We start from the raw sequence: 21,186 nt of genomic DNA, 5'->3' as shown, positions 1-21,186 counted from the left end.
CTTCCTTTCTCTCTCTCTCTCTCTCTCTCTCTCTCTCTCTGTGTGTGTGTGTGTGTGTGTGTGTGTGTGTCAGTGTGGGTTTCAAATTTTTTGGGAACCTCTTCTGTAGGTGTGGCCTGCTTTCCGGGTCCACTGGTGGAGCCTCTTCTAACCGGTTCGGTAGATTTGACAAACCGGTTCTACCGAACTGCTGCGAACTGGTAGGAACCCACCTCTGCTTCCATTCCTCCACTCCTCCATTCATCATGCCAGGTAAGTGCAAGGCCCACATGGAGACTCGGGGAGGAGAGAAAACAGGCCTACCAGAAGTTCCGGAAGTCCAGAAACGGGCCTTTTTTCCAGCCTCCGGAGGGCTTCCAGAGCCTGTGGGAAACGGTTTTCACCCTCCTAGATGCTCAAGGAAAGCCTCAGGAGCCTGGGGAGGGTGAAAAATGGGCCTACTGGACGTTCCGGGAGTCTGGAAAGAGACCTTTTTCTTGCCTCCGGAGGGCCTTCAGAACCCGGGGAAAGCAGTTTTTGCCCTCCCAGAGGCTCGAGGAAAGTCTCCGGAGCCTGGGGAGGGTGAAAAACATCCCTCCCGGGGCGCAGGAAGCTGAGTAGGTGACGCTCACCATAGCCACACCCACGCCCACCCAGCAACGGGGCAGCGAACCCGTTGCTGCAATTTTTAAAGCCACTCACTCTTCTGAAAAGTAAAATCCTTCACAAGAGGCCATATTTTAGACCCCAGACTCCTAATGCCTCATGACTAGTGTCCCATCTTTTAAAATGGATTGAATTTCAGTCAAACCATTACATTATTTATGCTATTGTGCCTGCCCATAATTAAAATATGACCAGAATCCGGGGGTGGCATTCAGCTGGTTTGGACTGGTTCCGGCGAACCGATAGCTCCAGTTTTTGAGCTGTTTTCAAATGCGCAAACGATTGAAGTCACCGTGTGCGCGCAAAACACGCACTCAGCGAACCAGTTGCTACACGCTGAATCCCACCACTGCCAGAATCCTTTGCTATAATCCTAAGGGCTACAATCCAAATGCACAGGGTTTTTTCTAAGTGAAAAGGTGACAAATCAATAGAACAACACCCGCAGAGGGCTCAAGAACTTTTATTATCTTTATCAAATAATATAGCTAATATAATTGCTTTCTGCCTTGCACCACAAGCTACAAATGCTGATAAGATTGATTTCCTTTTTGGTGAAAGAACAGAAAAAACTTCATTGTCCTTTTTTCTTTTTTTGCTCCCGAGCCTATTCTACAAGGCTCTGTGGCTCAAATGGCCTTTCTTCTTGATTTATGCTTTTGACTTCATTGAGTATATAGTATAATGCATGATTATTTTTGATTGATTGGATTGGGGGGGGGGCAGCAGTAGTTCAGTATATAAATATCCTGGCTTGTGTAGAGTATTATATGTTTGAGCTCTGATTGCACTTATGAAATATCAGCCATAATATGTCAAAAGTGGCATGGCTATAACTATGATTGTTAATTCAATTTATTCTTTATCTCATGTAAATGCCTCAACTGACCAAAGAAAGCTATAAATAGGCAGGAAAAATAAACATCCCTAAGCATGCTTGCTGACTTGCAGTATGGAATATAAGAGGAATACATGATAAAGAGCATGGATGAATAAGATAACTAAAATAGATCATCCGTGTGTTTGTAAAATAAAGAGGAAGGAGGTAATAGATCTGAATATGTTTGCCTGGTTTTGTGGAATGCAGCTGATGCCTACGGGCAAGAAAATGGAGGCGTGGGTTTAATCTTGAATGAAAGGCTGAAATATCTGTCAGAAAGAATGAATTAAATCTCATGTAGGTCATTTTCAGGGTGTAAGAATTCCTAAAAAGATAACAGTTCTGGCTTCTGGTTAAGATCCCATGATTAAGTAGACATTTCTGAAGGAGTGAGGATGGCATTGAAGCAGGGATTGATGGTCCAGAAAGAACATGAGATTGCCCAACTTCGAACAATTGCTCCTCAAGAGGACACCACAGAAACAAGAGGAAAAAGGGATCAAGTGCTGAGAAAATGTGAATAGAAGATTGAGTAAGCAGCATGGAAAAAGTGTTATTGAGATGGCTTCATCATACAAGGCAACGAATGTTGTTAAACAATTTTATGAAAGGAGAGGCAATGAAAGCATGGAGTGAATAAGTTCCTGAAAAAGAGAAGTTTGGCCTTTAATGAACAAAGGCTGTACGGATGGATGGTTTGCAAAGATGGAAAGATATGGAGAGGTATAATCAATAGTGCTACTGCTACAAAACTATATTTAATTAGAGTTCATTTTCTTTTATCCCCTGCCTTTAATTTCTTCTGCTTATTGCTTCCTATTGGTTGCACGTGGTGTAGAGTTGCTTGTCCTGAAAATGCATAACTTATGAGTACGGATGGGTGTTGGACCTCACTTAGAATAAAGCAGAAGGCAAGCGCTTTGCTTTCACTGTTAATTTAACAAAATTTAGATTTTTTTTTGTGTTGAACAGGTATCCTACTCTCTTTAAGTGTAACGCTTCGTGTTTTCTTTTCCAAACTTTCTCTCATCGCATAATCTTTGGTAATGTTCCATTGTTCCTTTCAAGCTGGGCTACGCTCTTCACTCCACTTGCCCTGAGATGAAAAAAGAAACACAAATTTTTCATTACTACTTGTCAAACGCATATCATAAAATGCCGTGTGGTTTGTCCAAAATATGTATTTTCTATATTTACCTTTTTGCATGCATGTTTTACCACTAGCCTAATTTAGGAGATGAGGCAATGGAAGCTTCTCTCTTTTAGGACATAAAAATGCAAGTATTTTTTTTTAAATATTTACTGATATGTAGTGAAAATCCTAATTATATGGTTTATATATAGAGACTACAATCGGATGCCCTACAGAAGTGATGAGACCACTTCTACCTTTGCAAGCTATGAGGTTAATGAACACCCAGTGGTGGGATTCAGCCAGTTCGCACCTATTCGGGGTGAACCGGTTGTTAACTTTCTAAGCAGTTCAGAGAATCGGTTGTTGGAAGAAATCTTTTGGTTTTTTTCCACTTTACAGGGCTAATCCTGTAAGGAAGGCAGGAAGGAAACATTCTGGTGTTGTTTCTAGCCTCATCCTTTTTGTCCTGCTTACAGAAACTGCCTCTCCCGTTAACCCTTATTACGATTGTAACAGCTGTGACGAAGCGCCCATCGACCTGTGTGACCTTGGGTTGGCCACGCCCACCCAGTCACATGACCACCGAGCCCCACCTACCCAGATGGTCATTAAGGCAGAGAACCGGTTGTTAAATTATTTGAATCCCACCACTGTGAACACCTGATTGGGGAAGGTTTTTCCTATGCTATTCTATTCCCTTCCTCACATTTTTCCTTCATGGGAGTTTTAATTCTAACATTACCTGAACCATTAAGACAGACACCTTTATTTTCTATGATCTTTAATTAGGAGACAATCAATATTTCTTAATATTTCAAAGGTATTACAAGGATAGCTGTAGCAAAGTGCTGCCATAGCCCATCACCAAAATATGGCATTTTCTCATTACAAAATATAACAATGGTGCCCAGCTTGGACAGTTACAAAAGTGTTCTTAATGCAAATTAATGAAGAATAAGACTAGTAAAGCTTCCCGGCATAAATGATGGCTATATATTACCTCTAGGAAATGGTGGCATCAGGTTTCTCATTTCCAGTTGCTAGGAAACCAAGGTGGGTTAGTGTATTGTGCTCATATCTCACTTATGGTCTTCCTACAGATACCTTGTTGATTGGTGTGGAAATTCTGGAATCAACAGGGCTTTGATCTGACCAGCAGATCAGTATTTTGAAACTAAAAATGCTATAAAATATCATCATTATGAGGATATAGTTGCATGTAATTAGTGTTTAGACACTCCTTGGTCAAATGCTACATCTCAACGAATACTTAAGGGAATCGAAGCTACTGGTACAAAATGAAATATGTCTTTCTGTGACCAATGGTGGGATTCAGACGGTTCACACCTATTCGGGAGAACCGGTTGTTAACTTTCTAAGCAGTTCGGAGAAACGGTTGTTGGAAGAAATCTCATTTTGTTTTTCCCACTTTGCAGGGCTAATCCTGTAAGGAAGGCAGGGAGGAAACATTCTAGTGTTGTTTCTAGCCTAATCTTTATTGCCCTGCTTAGGTTTAGGTTTTTAGGTTTTAGGTTTTTATTAGTATTTGTAGGCCGCCCTTTTCCCTGAAGGGACTCAGGGCGGCTCACACAAAACCGGGAAGGGGGAATACAGACATTAGATAGACACATATAATAAAATAGTAAGCAACATACATACATCATTCGGGAGGGGTAACTATCCTTATCCCCAGGCCTGACGGGCGAGCCAGTTCTTCAAGGCTATGCGGAAGGCTTGGACGGTGGAGAGGGTACGGATCTCCACGGGGAGCTCGTTCCAAAGGGCCGGGGCTACTGCTGAGAAGGCCCTCCTCCTTGTAGTTGCCAGCCGACATTGGCTGGCCGATGGAATACGGAGGAGGCCTAATCTATGAGATCTTATTGGTCGCAGGGATGTAATTGGCAGAAGGCGGTCTCTCAAGTATCCAGATCCACTGCCATGTAGGGCTTTATGGGTGACTAATAGCACCTTGAAGCGCATCCGGAGATCGACAGGTAGCCAGCGCAGCTCGCTTACAGAAACTGCCTCTCCGGTTAACCCTTATTACAATTGTAACAGCTAAGGTGAAGCGCCCATCGAGGTGAGTGACGTTGAGTTGGCCACGCCCACCCAGTCACATGACCACCGAGCCCCACCTACCCAGATGGTCATTAGGGCAGAGAACCGGTTGCTAAATTATTTGAATCCCACCAGTGTCTGTGACAGAGCATATAAACACGCTGTAAAATTGGCATGGGAGATTGAGTTCTCTCTCTCTTCATACACAAATATGCCCATGTTTAAGAGAATAAAGGAGATTGCAGTATAAATAGGGGTCCTTTATTAGTTCAGAAAATTGTAGTACAAGGGCTTCTGAGATGTTTAGTAATAGACTCAGCTGCCCTAGCTTAACCTTACATCAAAAAGCTGGTGTGGAAAGTTAAGGTTGCCCAAAAGTTTGATCCTCAACCATTATTTGCGCATACACACATTACAGTAAATTTTCAAGGTGTACTTTTTGTTTAAAACAATTGCTAAATAATAGTACTGAAAAAACATCTTTATAGTCATTAAATAATTTTCATTTCGGATCTTTGACAATGACAGAAACAGAAATGCGTAAAACAGAAGTTACTTTACAGTAATTCATAGCATGCCCCACAAGGGGCTTAATTTGGCAGCCTACTTCCTGTCAAATCTTCCTTTTCTTTCTATTCTGGGGGAGGAAAATGATAAGGCAGGATAGAAAATTTGAAGTAAGGGGAAAAAAAGAAAAGCAGAGGTAGGAGATTTGTGCCTACAAAAATAATATACTCTAATTATTTAAGGGTTTATTTACTGAATCATAGGATGAAAGGAATCAGGGGTGGGTTTCTCGCCCCGTTCCAAGCGGTTCGGTTGGAACGGGGCCGGCAGCGTCCTCGTGCAAGCGCGCAGTGCACGCATGCGTACTAGCGGTTGTGCGATGCTCCAGCTGCTCCTGGAGGATCGCGCTGGCACTGTATGTGTTCTGCGCATGCATGGAAGTGCAGAACTCATCAAAACCGGGTAAGAAACGCGGGCGGGTGGATCCTTCAGCGTTCCCGGAAGTTACTTACTTCCGGGTTTGCCGACCAACCGGTTCGCGTCCTGCTCTATGGCCGGCGTGGCGCTGGGACTTTAAAGTCATGCCGCCGCGTCCTCCATAGAGCAGGATGCATCCCGCTCTATGGCGGAAAGCCGCACCGGGACTTTGGTGCGGCTTTCCGAAAGCCCTGCCGAAGCCCTGGTGCTGGCAGACATAGGGCGGCAGACATAGGTCGTCTTTTGCCCACTTGCCTCACCAGCCATAAACCTCACCGCACATCACTGCTCCTGGACGGCTCTACAGGAAACTCAACTAGATTACATTACATGATATATACATTATACATACATTACATACATTATAATTACATACATACATACATACATACATACATACATACATACATACATGCATGAATGCATGCATGCATTAAGTCTGACCTAAGCGTAGTACACAAAATTGTCTGCTACGACGTCCTACCTGTCAATGATTACTTCAGCTTCAACCACAATAATACTTGGGCAAACAATCGATACAAACTCAAGGTAAACCACTCCAAACTCGATTCCAGTAAATATGACTTCAGCAACAGAGTGGTCAACGCCTGGAATGCTCTACCTGACTCTGTTGTTACGTCCTCAAACCCCCATAGCTTTAACTTTAAACTATCTGGAGTGGACTTCACCCCTTTCGTAAGAGGTCTCTAGGGGGCGTGCATAAGCGCACCAGTGTGCCTACTGTCCCTGTCCTACTATCCCCATTTATTTGTATTCATTTCCTTTGTTCATATCCATGTCTGTGGCAGAGCATATAAACACGCTGTAAAATTGGCACGGGAGATTGAGTTCTATCTCTCTTCATACACAAACACACCCATGTTTAAGGGAAAGTAAACATGCTTCATTTTTAATAGAAAGCAAATACATCGCCAACAAATTAAAATTTACTAGGGCTTCCATTGGTCAGATACAATTATATTGCGGAGAAAGAGTTGGCCTGTAAATGGGTATTCAAGATGAGTCACAAGAAAAAGATTGCCTCAGGCCAGCTTTGCCTGAATCAAACACTTTTTGTATGTTCCTTTTGGTCAAGAATATTTTGCTGGAGCAGAAATCTCAGTGCTCCATTTATGTAAGATACAGCAATTGTCTGGGTCTAATTAGAAAACTATAGAGACATCTATAAGCATTTTTATGAAGTTATATTTAACATTTTCATTTTTTTATACCCTACAAAATATAATTTAGGAAATTTGTTTCAACAGAGTTAAAATACAGTAATAGATTCTGAAGCAACATATAACAATGGAACAAGAGTAACGCATTTAACTCTTTAAAATTAATATCTTTAGCTGAGATTCCTTTTTTTTTGATCATCGGTTATGTAGAAATTGGTACAGCTTCAAAACAGTGATTGTTTTGTGATATGACTATTGTTAAAAATTCTTCCGTTAGTTAAGTCTAAATATCATTTGTGAACACTTTGTCTGAATGTCTGCTCCTGTATACAAAATAACACAATCTAAGCATAAGACTAAATCCAAGCACAGTTTAAGTAAGCCTGGGAGAATTTCAAGAGTTTCAAAAGTAGCACAGATAAAAAGAGGGAGAAAAATAATAATGGGCAGACCTCGCAAAACAGCTTCTTGAAGATAGAATCACTGAGTTAGAAAGTACCCTGGAGATCTTCTAGTCCAGCCCCCTGCTCAAACAGGAAACTCTATACCATTTTAGACAAATGGTCGTCCAATCTCTTCTTTAAAAAATCTCCAGTGTTGAAGCACCCACTTCTGAAGGCAAGTTGTTCCACTGATTATTTGTTCTAACTGTCGGAAAATTGAGGATTTCAGATTTTTAGATTGAGGATTCCCTTGGATATTGGTGTGCTCATAGACTCAAACCCAATGACTCCTTAAATTGTGGTTATTCTCCTTCATTCTTTGTATCTTTCCTTGTCTATACAAGCACGCATAGCCATGCAGACAATCTTAAAAATAGCCTCATGGGAAGCACATGAGATATTGGACTATGGCCTCTGGTCACTTCCTGAATCTTACTTCCCAGCAGTCAGATGACCACAGACCAGAGGTGGCTTCCTACCAGTTCGCACCTATTCGGTAGAACCGGTTCGTCAAATCTACCAAACCAGTTAGAAGAAGTTCCACCAGTGGACCCGGAAAGCAGGCCACACCTACAGAAGAGGTTCCAAAAAATTTTGAAACCCACCACTGGTGGGTGTGTAATGTCCCGCAGTTATCTACACATTAATAATGATCTAGTAATATTTCCTTATACATTTTAGGGACCTTTCCTTACATTATTGATGTTTTCTTTTATACTTTTGGATTTCTAATTTCTGTTTCCATTAGTTGGCAGTTGCTAAAACCAATCCAACGTGAAAAAGTATTCAAAGCCTTCTTGATTTTAATTGTCAATTTATTTATTCCTGCACATTGTAATATTTATTCATTTACATATCTCTTTCCACTGTTGTGCAAACACAATTCCAGCAGCTGCTAACATGTGTAAAATGAAATATACATTATACTCCCTTTCAAATAGCCAACAAAATATTTTTGGTTTTAATTCCATATCTTGCTTTACAATTGCTTCTAACCACTAACTTCTGAATTAGCTACTTGGACCGACCTAAGTACTAATTCATAATTTCATACCCGGTCACATGGGCGGGAAGCCACTCCCATCCAGTCACATGGGTGGCAAGCCACTCCCACAAAGGAGGCCACACCCACAGAGTAGGTTCCAACAATTTTTGAAACCCACCACTGCCACAGACCATGAAGAGAGATACCTAAAAATGTAGCTCAGCAATATTAAAGCAGCCACTTCCCCAAGTCTGCGTGATACATGTGCCATCTCAGCTTCCTCTGTCACTCATCCTTTTAACTTATTACAAGGATAGGTACTGTGCTGAGAATCAAGACTACTTTGTTATTAGTTATGAAAATATCCAGGATTTTACACCATCCAACTCTTATCATGCATATTTTCAGGACAGAAAGAAGCTTGTGTTCAAGGACCTACAACTTGTGTTGTCTGTCTGTCTGTCTTTCTTTCTTTCTTTCTTTCTTTCTTTCTTTCTTTCTTTCTTTCTTTCTTTCTTTCTTTCTTTCTTTTGCTAGGACACTATGTGAAGGACAATAGATATAGGACACTAGATAGAACACTAGATACAGTACTAGATATAGGACACTAGATATTCATCTCTGGATCCTCTTCATTATTGTCTATGAGCAATATCTCCATGCAAGGGCAATTCCTTTGTTTCACATTAGTCCTTTGGAGGATTGTTAACCAAGAAAGGAATGCAAATATTTTCCATCTACTAAAACAAAACACACATGCACAGAAACATAGAACCCAAACCCCACACTTGCTTTATAGTTAATACATTTATAAGCAATTTGCATTGTACAAGATGCTTGTCTTAGCTTGTGTGCAATGAGCGAGCTCCTGTAAAATTGCACACAGTAATGTACTTTTTTTACAAATATATACGTTCCCCCCCCCCCGCAGTGCTCCTTTAGCCTATCTAAAGGAGCAATAAAAAAGCTTCTTCTTAAGGAGTTGAAGACTTCATTTCAACGAGTAATTTCCAAGTGCAACTCTCTATCTGTTTCTTTCTATACGTACTCTTTCATCCAGGTGTGCTATAGGTGATCAGTTTGAAGTTGTAAGCTCCCTGGGCTTTCTAACTTGGTGCTGACCTGTAAGAGCCCTCAGGTTGGAGGAGAAACTGTTGGAAGAGTTGTAGAGGCTTCTACTGCAGCTACTGCTACAGTTATGCTTTCTCTTCCATGTAGTATTAGGCGCAAGCAACGCCGGAATTCTTCATTCTTCCAAGTATAGAGCAGTGGGTTGAAGGCAGAGAGAGAACATAGAAGGAGCCAGCTGGATAACTGCAGACCCCGGGGGGCAGGCTGAAAGAAAAAGCTCAGGAGGCTTACCCACATCAACGGTTGGGTTGCCAGGAGGAATGTCAGACACAGGAGCAACACAGAGATGATGCTCAAATGGCGCTGGGGCCGACGGGGAGCTTGGCCAGAAGTATGGAGAAAGGGCAGCTGTTGCAGCAGATGGAAGTCAAGGACACTGACCCGTTTGACGCTGCCTTGAACATGCTTCACGATCCTCATGTAGCAATGGAGCAGGAGGACTGTATGGCTGAGAACAGCAAGGGCCACTCCAAGGCTTGCATAGTTAGAGCTATTGTGGCTGGTGGCATTTTTAGACTCTTGCTGGATCGGTTGCCAGGTTTCCAGTCCTGGTGGGACCAAGGCAAGGAGAAGAGCAAATATCCAGGTCAAACATATCATCCAAGTAGTATGCTTCCTCTGATAAACAGCCTGGTATACGATGTGTGGTTTGGTAATAAGCATGTACCGGTTGAGGGCCACCAAGAGGTGCGAAAGTAATGAAACAACCAGCCCAAGAGCAACAAGACTAACCTGAAATAAGCGGTAACTTCCTGAATGAGCTGTAGGGGAACCAGAAGTTAGCAATCCCTGCATTACTTCTTGTGGCATCCAAAAACCACACACACTCAGGTCAGCGATACAACCATTCACAATGAAAGCGTTGCTGGTGATACGCAGCTTTCTGGAAGCGAAGACCATATAAATAACCATGAAGTTGGATAAACTTCCAGAGATAGCCAACAACAAATAGAGTAGAGACAAAGGCAGCCTAATTCCTAGAGAGTCTTCACGGCAAAGGAACAGTTGTAGGGGTCTGGAGCTCCAGGAAGAAGTGTTGGCCATCTTGTTGCACACAAGTTAAACTTTCTCAAATCTCCAAACAAACTTATAGAATCTCCTTGATTCTAGAAGGGATAAAAGTCTTTCAGAAATTAAGACACGTCTACGGGACTACAGACAACAGACAGCCAAAGATAGGATCGTTGGAAAAGTCGAAGGCACCCCCAAGAATGCAGATAATATCTAAGAGAGTCAGACAAACTGGATCCCACGGAAATCCATAAAACTTCCAGATCATTCCAGCAAAAATAAAAAAATAAAAAGCACAGATGGGATTCAGAAAATGAAGTGAGGAAGATGTAGTGTTGTTTGAACTAGTGATGAGATCCTGAAAGGTGCGTGTAAAAGTGTGGCAGCTGTGAATAAGCAAAACATTAAAAATAAATAAAGCCAGAGCGAAAAATAATACAATACGTATAGATCCCCTTCTAGATGCCCGGGACCTTCTAAGGTAGCAATGAGTATCCTAAGACAGGAAAATGTAGAGCATTCCTCAAAGAAGGAAAAGGAGGAGCAGAAATCCTAGGAGGTGTCTTCTGAAGATGTGGCACCTTCTTTTGAGCATTTCAAAATGCTTGCTGTATCTATCAGCACTAGAATGTGGTGCTTCTGCGTCTGATCTTTATGAATTATTCAGAGATTATAGGAGGGAGAAGGGGAGGGAGAAGAAAATCCAACTTGCTCTGAAAAGGCAGCAATTGCAGAAATTGACATTTCTCCCCTTACCTTTCCCTCCACCCACTGTGATTCCTGAGTCACCTTTGTTTGAGGTAGTACTTCTGTTCCCTGCTCTTCTAACCTTCTCCTACCACTGATGTTCATCCCAAGATGGACAGAAACTCCCGCTTACACATATTCTTCTCAACTCCAGGTTTGTGTTATGGTGAGAAAAGTTTCGATGGCTGCTACCATTTTCAAAATATCTGACCGAATTTTATCTTAATTGCAACATTCAAACCCTCCTTTAATTACATACTTCCTGCTCCTTGGCAACAAGAATTGCTATATTACTGAGCAGGCCTTCAAATATAATCCCATCGATGTTAGGTAAAGTTGTAAAATTAATGTGTTACACAACCTTTCAAACTTGGGTGTTTGAAATTTTGTGTAACGTAACGATTTGCACAAAAATACGTTGTCACGTTGATCCCAATTTTGAAACCTCTCTGGAAATGAAATAAAACAAAAACGACAAATACAGAAATTAGTAACTGGGTTGGACCAATATAGCAATAGCATTTAGACTTATATACCGCTTCATAGGGCTTTCAGCCCTCTCTAAGCGGTTTACAGAGTCAGCCTATCGCCCCCAACAGTCTGGGTCCTCATTTCACCCACCTCGGAAGGATGGAAGGCTGAGTCAACCTTGAGCCGGTGGGATTAGAACCGCTGAACTGCAGATAACAGTCAGCTGTAGTGGCCTTCAGTACTGCACCCTAACCACTGCGCCAGCTCGGCTCTATATCTTTCACTTGCAGCTATCCTAACTTTCCTGCAGCCTGTTCCATCATTTTCAGGAAAAATACAAGGAAAGAAATTATTTAATTTAATTTATTTATTTCTGCGATTTATAGGCCGCCCAATCCCGTAGGACTCCGGGCGGCTTACAACGAAGGAAAAAAAAGTAATAAAAAATGAAAATAAAAACAGGTTTAAAATCAACACACATACATTCGTTATGATCGGGGCTGGACCTCAACAATGAGGTCAACAGCCCCAGCCAGGTTTTAACAGCTTTTCTGAAGGCCGTGAGAGTGGGTGAGGTCCCACTGGGTAATTAACTGTAGTGGTTAATGGTAGTACTAGATAGGGATTAAGGGTCTAATTCAGAGGTGGGGAATGATGGCCACGTTATGACTTGTGGACTTCAACTCCCAGAATTCCTGAACCAGCCATGATGGCTCAGGAATTCTGGGAATTGAAGGCCACAAGTCATAAAAGGGCCATAGTTCCTCACCCTTGATCTAACTGGATTTGAAACCTTCTCTAGATGAACTCAGGTTTTGGGCAACAGTTTGGACTGCTGCTATTGTACTACCTTCCATGCTGCATAGCATCTTTCCCGTTGGAGATGCTGGATTCCATCACTGGATTGGTGGTGGACTCCATGAGGATAGTAGCTCTTGGGGATTTTAATAAGCCTCCAAGGGATGTTGAGTCCATAGCAGCTTAGGGGTCATGGCCACCCTGGCAATCATGCATCTCTTCCAAATAATAAAAAAGCTTGACATATACCGTGGCACGACAAAACCGTGGTCCACTAAAGCGCGCCCGATTAAAGCGCGTCACTGATATCATCAGCAGCACGACAACAACGACCGCGGAGAAAAAAGGGTGCTTTTAAAGCAAGCCGATTCACGTAAAGGTAAGGGTTAGGTTTAGGGTTAGGGTTAGGTTAAGGGTTAGGGTTAGGTTTAGGGTTATGTTAAGCGTTAGGGTTAGGTTAAGGGTTAGCGTTAGGTTTAGGGTTAGGTTAAGGGTTAGGTTTAGGTTTAGGGTTAGGTTTTGGGGGGTTAGGTTTAGGTTTCCGCATTAATTTTAGCTTTACCGCTCACAGCGTGCTGTTTTCGTCGCGCTGTGATGACGTCAGGTACGCAGTTTCGTCGAGCGCACTTTAGTCGACCGCGGTTTTGTGGTGGAACCCCCACATACCAGGAGTTGCACTCCAAATCTATTTTATTTCCACACAGCAGTTATGATGTGATGTGTCATTGAAGAATATTGACATTAGTCCATTCCTGTGGACAGACCTCTTCCAACTTGATGTCACCAACCCTCTGGAGAAAGCAGGGCATGCTATATTAGTCCATCCCAGACAACTGAAAAGACAAATTTGGATTCTAGATGGAGCTTGGGATTTTCCCCGAGGATCTGGTGAACCATTTGGTGCTGCCTTGGCTGTAGTCTGGAATAGGGATGGGAGAAGCCTTGCACTAAAGTGGTCCTTGTTTATTGAGTTATTCATTGAATTATTGAATTATTATTCAGTGATCATTGAAATGTATGTTGGCATTGAACCACTTATGACTGGTCCTTGTACTAATGGTTATTGTGACATCCCCATGGTGATGTGATTGTGTTTTGTGACATTCCCTGCCATTGCTAACCAGTAGAGTTCTGTGGGTTTCCTGGACATAACCATATTGCTTAATGACAGAGTTTCTAGTCATGATTAGCATCATTAAGCAAGGACTATCTGTACAATATTCCTATGTGACCTCCCATGGAACAGCAATTCTGGAACAGCATCCCGCTGGAGATATACACAGTTGCATTTTGCAAGTGTTGTACAAATCCTGTGAAAAGTTGGTTTTGCTCCTAGATCTGGGGTTAGGTTGTTGTTAAATGTCTGATTTTTTTTTTGCAATGTAATGAGTTATTTTGTCCAGGTGTTACATGTTCTTTTCTCTTTTAATTGTTCTAATGATTTATTTCCTTTGTAACTACACAGAAACATTAAAAACTGATGGCAGAAAAAGACCTGGTGGTCCATTAAGTCTGTCTTTGGAGTGTGTTTTTTTGTTTTCTTTTCAATTATTTTATTTTTAAGATGGACATGTATTTATTCCAAGTACGTTTACATCCTGATGACTGATCCACTACCTCCACTGGAAGTTGGTTCCAAGTTTCTACTACTCTTTCTGTGAATACTTTCTAACCGTGGCACGACAAAACCGCGCTCGACTAAGCCGCGCCCGATTAAACCGTGTTGCTGACGTCATCAACAGGCGACAACAGCGAGCACGGAGAAAGAAGGGCGCTTTAAATAGCGCTTTGCAAGCAAGCCGATTCAACTTAAGGTAAGGGTTAGGTTTAGGGTTAGGTTTAAGGTTAGGTTATGGGTTAGGGTTAGGTTTAGGGTTAGGATTAGGTTTAGGGTTAGGTTAAGGGTTAGGTTTAGGTTTAGGTTAAGGGTTAGGTTTAGGGTTAGGTTTAGGATTAGGTTAGGGGGGTTAGGTTTAGGTTTAGGTGTTAATTTTAGGTTTAGCGTTTACAGCGTGCTTCTGTCTCCGCACTGTTGTCGCCCTGTTGATGACGTCAGCTACGCGGTTTCGTCGAGCGCACTTTAGTCGAACGCGGTTTTGTGGTGGAACCCTTTCTAACATTACTTTTGCCCTTTCCTCTGATCAGTTTGAGGTTATGCCCCATGTTCTCAATGTTTGCTTAATATCTTGATTTTTTTTAATTAATAGCATAATTCATAAATTGCCTAGAATCACTGGAAGTTGGACAGCTTTCTAAACTAAATAATAAATATGAAATAACACATGCCACTTTGAGTTCTTAAACAAAAGATTGTCTACAAAACTAACAAATAATATTTCCCGTTGTCACTATTGCTGATCCAAGGACAGAAATAAAAGAACATTTTTTTTTGTTTATCCAGGTATTAAGTATTGCAGACAGCAAGTTATTGGTTTGGGATGGCAGTATAGACATACCCTTACTGAAATAATTAGGTAAAGATTTTTAAATGCTACTTTAATCTTACCCAATTTAAAAACAATTATTTTATAGGAACTCAATTTACAAATTGCTGTGTAGAGAATAGCAACAACATATTTGAAGAACAGAAAAGAAGTAGATTTTTATTACTCTGATATAAAAATAAACATTAATAGTTCCAAATAGTTTTATAAGAAAGTGGTAATAATTGCATTTCATGAGAAAATATAAAATGGATCCTTTAAATAAAATACAGATAGCACACTTCAGAGAATATGACCACACTAAAATAAGAAAGCACAGTTAATATTGCTTACCAATTATACCATTTAAATTTTTTTAAACTAAATTTTATATCCAAGTATAGATTACAAACGATTTCCCTCTATGATTTGCATGACTTTCAACATTTCTTCCAATTCAAAGAACCACTTTGTATGCTTTGCTTATCCACTGTAATGCTATTCTCTGTAAGGAAACATTTGAAATGCTCAAAGTTATTCCTAGTATAGATAACAAAAATTACAGAAGAGACCAAGAAAGTTCATGGTTCAAACATGTCAATAATGAGACAACAAATTGCTGGTATTGACAATAATATTGTATTTCATAATCTTTTTAAAAGAAAGAATAAACCTATGTATAATTTTGACATTCATTAGCATTTATATTTCTACATTGGAAAAATAATACATCTCTCTCATAAGTAGTATAATAACAAAATACATCTTAAATTTTAGAGGTAGAAATTACCTTAGAATTTGCCTATTACTCACTCATACATCTAGTACATTTGATGTACATTTGATAAAATATTGCATTCAGTAATTAAAGCAGCTGATAACAAACACAAAACACCAAAAATGTAGCCATCATAATTGGAACTATTTCCCTCGCCTGTTTAAATACCTAATCCTTGTTAGTTGATATGAAATAGTCTATCAATCTTTGATCTCTACCTTGACATGATTCATCAAACTAGCAAACTTCCAGTTAACTGGAATTATGCATTTTTCCCCCAACTTGGAAGCCGAAGTTGCCAGATTCAGAACAAACCATAATATTAAACATGAGACTGACTTTTATTATACTAACCTATTCTAAAGCAATGAATGATAATTTTCTTTTTTAGATTAAATAAGAGAACTCTAACCACGAGGATCCGTGGTTTTTATTGTTTGCACAAGGAAGGAAAGGGTGAAATGGTTGCATAACATGCATTAAAAGAAAGTATTCTTTCCTTGGTAGCCATTAATAGGGGAGCTTTCTTTTGATCATAATATAAATGGTATGTGAATGTTACCAATTAGTGCATCCAGAACGGCACTAAATTAGTCCTACAGACCCAAGGCAAAGCTGTTTCAAAAATAATTGTGAATAGAGGCAGAGGAGGTTTTACTTCAATTTTCATTATATTTTGTTGTTCAGGACCTCACGGTCACTGAGCCAGTGACATGGTCAGATCATTAGAACAAATAAAGTCCACTTTTGTCCTTTATGGGAAGGAAACTAATTCAAGACAGAAATGCTACACCTTAGCAAATTCTTCATGGACATATTCTGTTCCTTATTTCTCAAACTGATCAGCCCTGCCCAGAAAAATTAAGTAGTTGAAAATGGGCATTTTACTCTTAAAATGGGGGTGTTCTTGGGGAACAAAAATGGTAGTGGGGACTATGGTCCACTCTCCTCGGCTTTCAGATGAACTGGAAACTAAATGTTCAAAATTACATTAGCCACTAGCTACATGGCATTTGCAAATAATAATATGGATAGTATGATTCAGTGTATAAAAACAGTGGAAAATAAGGAGTTATAAACAGCTTTGAAAATGTTCTTGCAACCCGTCATTAAAATGTGAGTAAAAGACTTCCTGCCTTTTGGTCTCTCGTTTTTTAATAAAAAGAAATGTCTTATGTCACTGAATAACTCAATGAAAATCAGATAACATTGTTGCTTACAAATCCAATCAGTCTATTAGATCTTCCCTGCTATGGCAACCTTTTTCTCATGTTCTAATATCATACAACTTGTAGACAAGGCTATACAGAAAGGAAAACACAGGAAATCCTTTGACATACAAATTATGGAGCACAATTGTTAAGAGACACAGATTTAATTAAAATTAGTTTTTTTTTCTTTGTAATTAAAGACGCTAGGGCAAGTCTATGTCACAGACTTCCTTAAGACCTTTAAAATATGAACATTGCAAACATCAGCATCTGAAATTAAAAATGGTACAACAAATATGTTTTTCCACTAGTAAAATTCTAAAAAACAGAAGCAACAGTGACAGACAGATACAATAAGGACAACAAGTAGCAGGATTGGGTATGGCCAAGATCAAGAGATGTTCAATTTTGTTCCCAAATCTGCAGACATAACTGAGCAGTCCTTGGGGGTTCTGGAGTCATAACTCATGAGGTGTGTAGTATTAGCAGCCATTAGGCCTCCTCCGAGTTCCATCTGCCAGCCAGTGCCGACTGGCAACTACGCGGAGGAGAGCCTTTTCAGTAGTAGCTCCGACCCTTTGGAACGACCTCCCCGTGGAGATTCGTACCCTCACCACCCTCCAGACCTTCTGCACAGCCCTTAAGATCTGGCTATCCCGCCAGGCCTGGGGTTAAAGATTGGGATCCGTCCCCACCCGAATGATGAATGAATGTTGCTTCTATTTTTTAATTGTGTATTGTCTGTATATGTCATTACGTGTATCCCCTCCCTATAGGTTGTAAGCCGCCCTGAGTCCCCTCAGGGAAAAGGGCGGCCTATAAATAAAAGCAATCTAATCTAATCTAATCTAATGCTCCCCCAGGAGGTCTGCAGATGAATGTGTTTCTCTGGATCTTGGCTCATGTTTGAAGTACAAAACAATATTTGAAAAATACACATTTTTGGTAAAAAAACAACCACCCCACCCTGAATTCTAAACCAAAATATACTATATTTTATACAATATACATGTTTTTTTTGGGTACAGACAATACCTTTTACTCGATACATATATATTATAATACTGAACCCAGAACCATCATTATAAACTATTGCTGCAGCTGGTTAGAGAAGTATTCTCAATATTAAAATCTCGATCTGTACACAAAATTGTAATATTCAGAAGTTCAATTACAACACGTTTGTAGTAGTCACTACTGAAGTCCCTGATTATGCAAAGCTTTGGGGTTGTTAAGTTCTAATCATGTTTGAAGAAGCATTTCTCCAGTGAAGCGTCTCCTTCATCATTCTTCCTTTTTGAAGAAAAATAATTTTTAAGAGATGTCCAGCTTTCACCGGAGCAGTAAGGCTTTAGTACTGAACATATTCAGATTGAAGGGACTGTGTAGGTAAAAACAGAAGCTGATATTAAGATTCAGTTAGAAGTACTTCAATTTCAATCATATGAACATTTTTTAAGACATGAAACCTTCATTGCACAAACCAAAAACAACGTTTTAGGATTTAAGACGCATATCTTCCAAATGTACTCTTCTTCTACCATAATAAAAACCCACCCATGATGGGCCCAGATGCTGTATAACACTAACCTGAAGCTAACCCGAAGCTTCAGTTTAAAACTGTAGCTACAATATACATTATTTCGTATTCTATTCTTTTGTAAGGCCTTTTCCCCTTCCTATTAGAGTTAAGTCTGGAGCAGTGACATAACCTTATCAGAAACAACAGTAGGAGCTGAATAGAAGGACATCTTGGCTCATGATCTTTTCATTAAGAAATTTATTTCTTAACAGAATAACAGTTCCTGTTCATTTTACTTCCAGGTTTAGTAAAGCAACCTACAATTATTGGAAAGTACGGTCATAAGCTTTTTTTTTCCAGTGTTATGAAAATTTAAATAAAAATATATGGAAAAGAACAGAACATTTGGGTAATCTTAGAAAAACTATTCTTCTAAGGCAATTCTTACACAGAAATCGGGCATTCAATAGTTGTTCTTTTATATTTTGCCTGTATTAATTAAGAACATTCTAGCTGCTTTCCTTTCAAGTGCCTTAAAACAAAGGGCACAGTCATGATTGTCTAAAAGCCACTTCCCGCACAGAAAATCTGCTTATTCTATCTTAATTATATTCATTTCAGCTTCAATAAGGAAAGCACTCTTCAGTTTCATTTTGTTCAAATACGAATCAAGCAGGAATACATTTTAAAAGTCAATGACACATTTTATACACATTTGAGAGAAGAAAGAGGAAGAAGAAATAAAAATGAATATATAGTTATTGTAAGCAACAATAAGAGGGACAGGCAGAAAATTAGTAGAGTTTAAAGCTTGCCAGGAAATCTAATTTCTAATAATTTGTGCTTCTTTCTGATGACATCTGTAACATATATTGGCTCAAATGGTACTTTCTCTGCAAAGAGAAAGTAAATTTCAGCCTACTTTTGTCTCTAATAATAGTGTGACATGGAATCTATCTGATTTCTGTATTTTTCAGATCGTCTACCTGATAAATAACTTCCAGTAAAGACAACTGGACTTATTTCCAGTTAAAGAAGCTGGAAGAAACTCCTCCCCTCATATGCCAGCAAATGATAGATTTCACTAGATTGCCTAGGTGACCTTACAAACGCCAGCACATATGCAAAAAATAGCACGCAAATTAGTACAGTTGTATAACAGGATTAGCTTAACGAAGTAAAATTTCAGTTGTGAAAACTCAAGTATATTTCCTCACTGCTGCCTATTTATTTAAGCCGAGAAGACACACTCATTAGTCAGAAGGAAATTTTTGAATTTAAGTTTTGAGAAATAAATCCAGTACAATCAAGCTCATAGGGCTGGTTTAAAAAAAAATCATGTCCTGTATGTTCAGCATACAGCATTAGGAAACATCCTTGTGTGAACACAATATGTCTATTTTACTTTATACAGGTCAGCAGAGATTTTGAAAATCAGAAAAAAAAACTTGGATAATAGGGAATATGCTTCCTGGCAGGGCAGTCTACTTTTTTTGGTTTTTCATCCATGTGAAAGAAATGTCAATTATCACATACTTATTATTCAAATCCCCACATTCTGTTCTGCTGAACCTGCTAAAGCTTTCTCTATTAAGTATGTCACATATATTACTATTCTTTTTTTTTATTTTTAAGATTGAAATTTTATGGACAACTTTGTGTGGGCTTAGAAACTATGAGAAAAAGCACCTATTCTCAGGATTATATCCTAAGAAAACAGCACTACACTACAAGTGTAAATATGTACATTTATGTATACTAAGCAACTAAGGAGTACTTCAAACATCAATTTTATTGCATCATTCATTGTCTTAAAATGTTCTGTTCTATCTTGTTCCATTATGATACAAAAGGCTGTCTTTGCCTTCTTCAGATCAATAATAGCAATAATAATAATGAACTGCAATATATATATTTTTGGGAAGTATTTTTATGGAATTCAAGTTTTACTTTGACGAAAAGAGTGAAAGGTTGATGGACTTCGAATTTGGTTGTGACCTTTTGCAACAACTCTTTTTTAACTGAATCAATACCGGTATTTTCAAATGTAGTCAAAATTTATGGTGAAATTCACTCTTTTCAATTTTCCCGCTAATATTTGCAAACCTAAACCTGATTTTCTAAAACTACACCACAATGTCAGGTGTGCATTTTAATTTAAATAAAGTAACATGTCTCTGTTTATTATCTATGTATGCCATGTTATATTTATTAAAACAAATATGCCTTTTGATATTTCCAGCTACATAAATATATCACTTCTCAGCAAACTCAGCAGCATTTGTATCATTTTATGGCCAGTATCTACTTCCTTTTGCTCAGGAAAGCAGGTAAAGATCACTTAAGCCAACAGATATCTTCTCACACTTCTCCTCAAATCCATGATGGATTTACACAATCCCATTTCTTACTGGCAGCTACTTGAGAGTAAGAGAGTGGATGGAACTTAATGACATTGAAGAATAAAGTTACCATCATCCTTTAGAGTAGAAACAAGTATTTAATTCTCTGAAAGTATGAATACTGTGAAATATCTGTGCTAGATGTTTTGGGGTAGGCAAATATTGCTCTACAAAGCCCTTCATGGTAGTGGATCTGGGTACTTGAGAGACCGCCTACTGCCAATTACCTCCACTCGACCAATTAGATCCCATAGATTAGATCCCATAGATTAGGCCTCCTCCGAGTTCCATCTGCCGGTCAATGTCGACTGGCAACCACGCGGAGGAGAGCCTTCTCGGTGGCAGCTCCGACCCTATTCGTACCCTCACCACCCTCCAGAC

The 21,186-nt window shown here is 39.6% G+C and overlaps 2 protein-coding genes across 5 annotated transcripts in view; both read right to left on the bottom strand.

Annotated features, from left to right (window-relative positions):
- Positions 1–1,114: 1,114 nt before the first annotated feature.
- CDC14A (cell division cycle 14A) overlaps positions 1,115–21,186 on the bottom strand; it is an 84,188-nt gene continuing 64,116 nt past the window's right edge. For 3 of the 4 annotated variants that reach the window (XM_087719232.1, XM_087719236.1, XM_087719233.1), the window contains one exon: positions 16,496–18,262. In XM_087719232.1, coding sequence (XP_087575358.1) covers positions 18,233–18,262 — 30 coding nt within the window. In that variant the 3' untranslated portion in view covers positions 16,496–18,232. Of the gene's footprint in view, positions 2,622–16,495; positions 18,263–21,186 lie in introns of those variants that run through there. The other variant, XM_087719235.1, reaches the window with a different exon arrangement.
- GPR88 (G protein-coupled receptor 88) lies at positions 9,446–10,709 on the bottom strand. Its single transcript, XM_014059023.2, has one exon. The coding sequence runs from the start codon at positions 10,484–10,486 to the stop codon at positions 9,446–9,448; it is 1,041 nt and encodes a 346-aa protein (XP_013914498.2). The 5' UTR covers positions 10,487–10,709.

This window comes from Thamnophis sirtalis, unplaced genomic scaffold (assembly GCF_051295495.1).
Source record: "Thamnophis sirtalis isolate CommonGarterSnake01/CBP01778 unplaced genomic scaffold, rThaSir2_p1.2 scaffold_7, whole genome shotgun sequence".
Lineage (NCBI taxonomy): Eukaryota > Metazoa > Chordata > Lepidosauria > Squamata > Natricidae > Thamnophis > Thamnophis sirtalis.
Note: the sequence above shows the minus strand (reverse complement) of the source record. Positions and strands in the feature narration are given on the sequence as shown.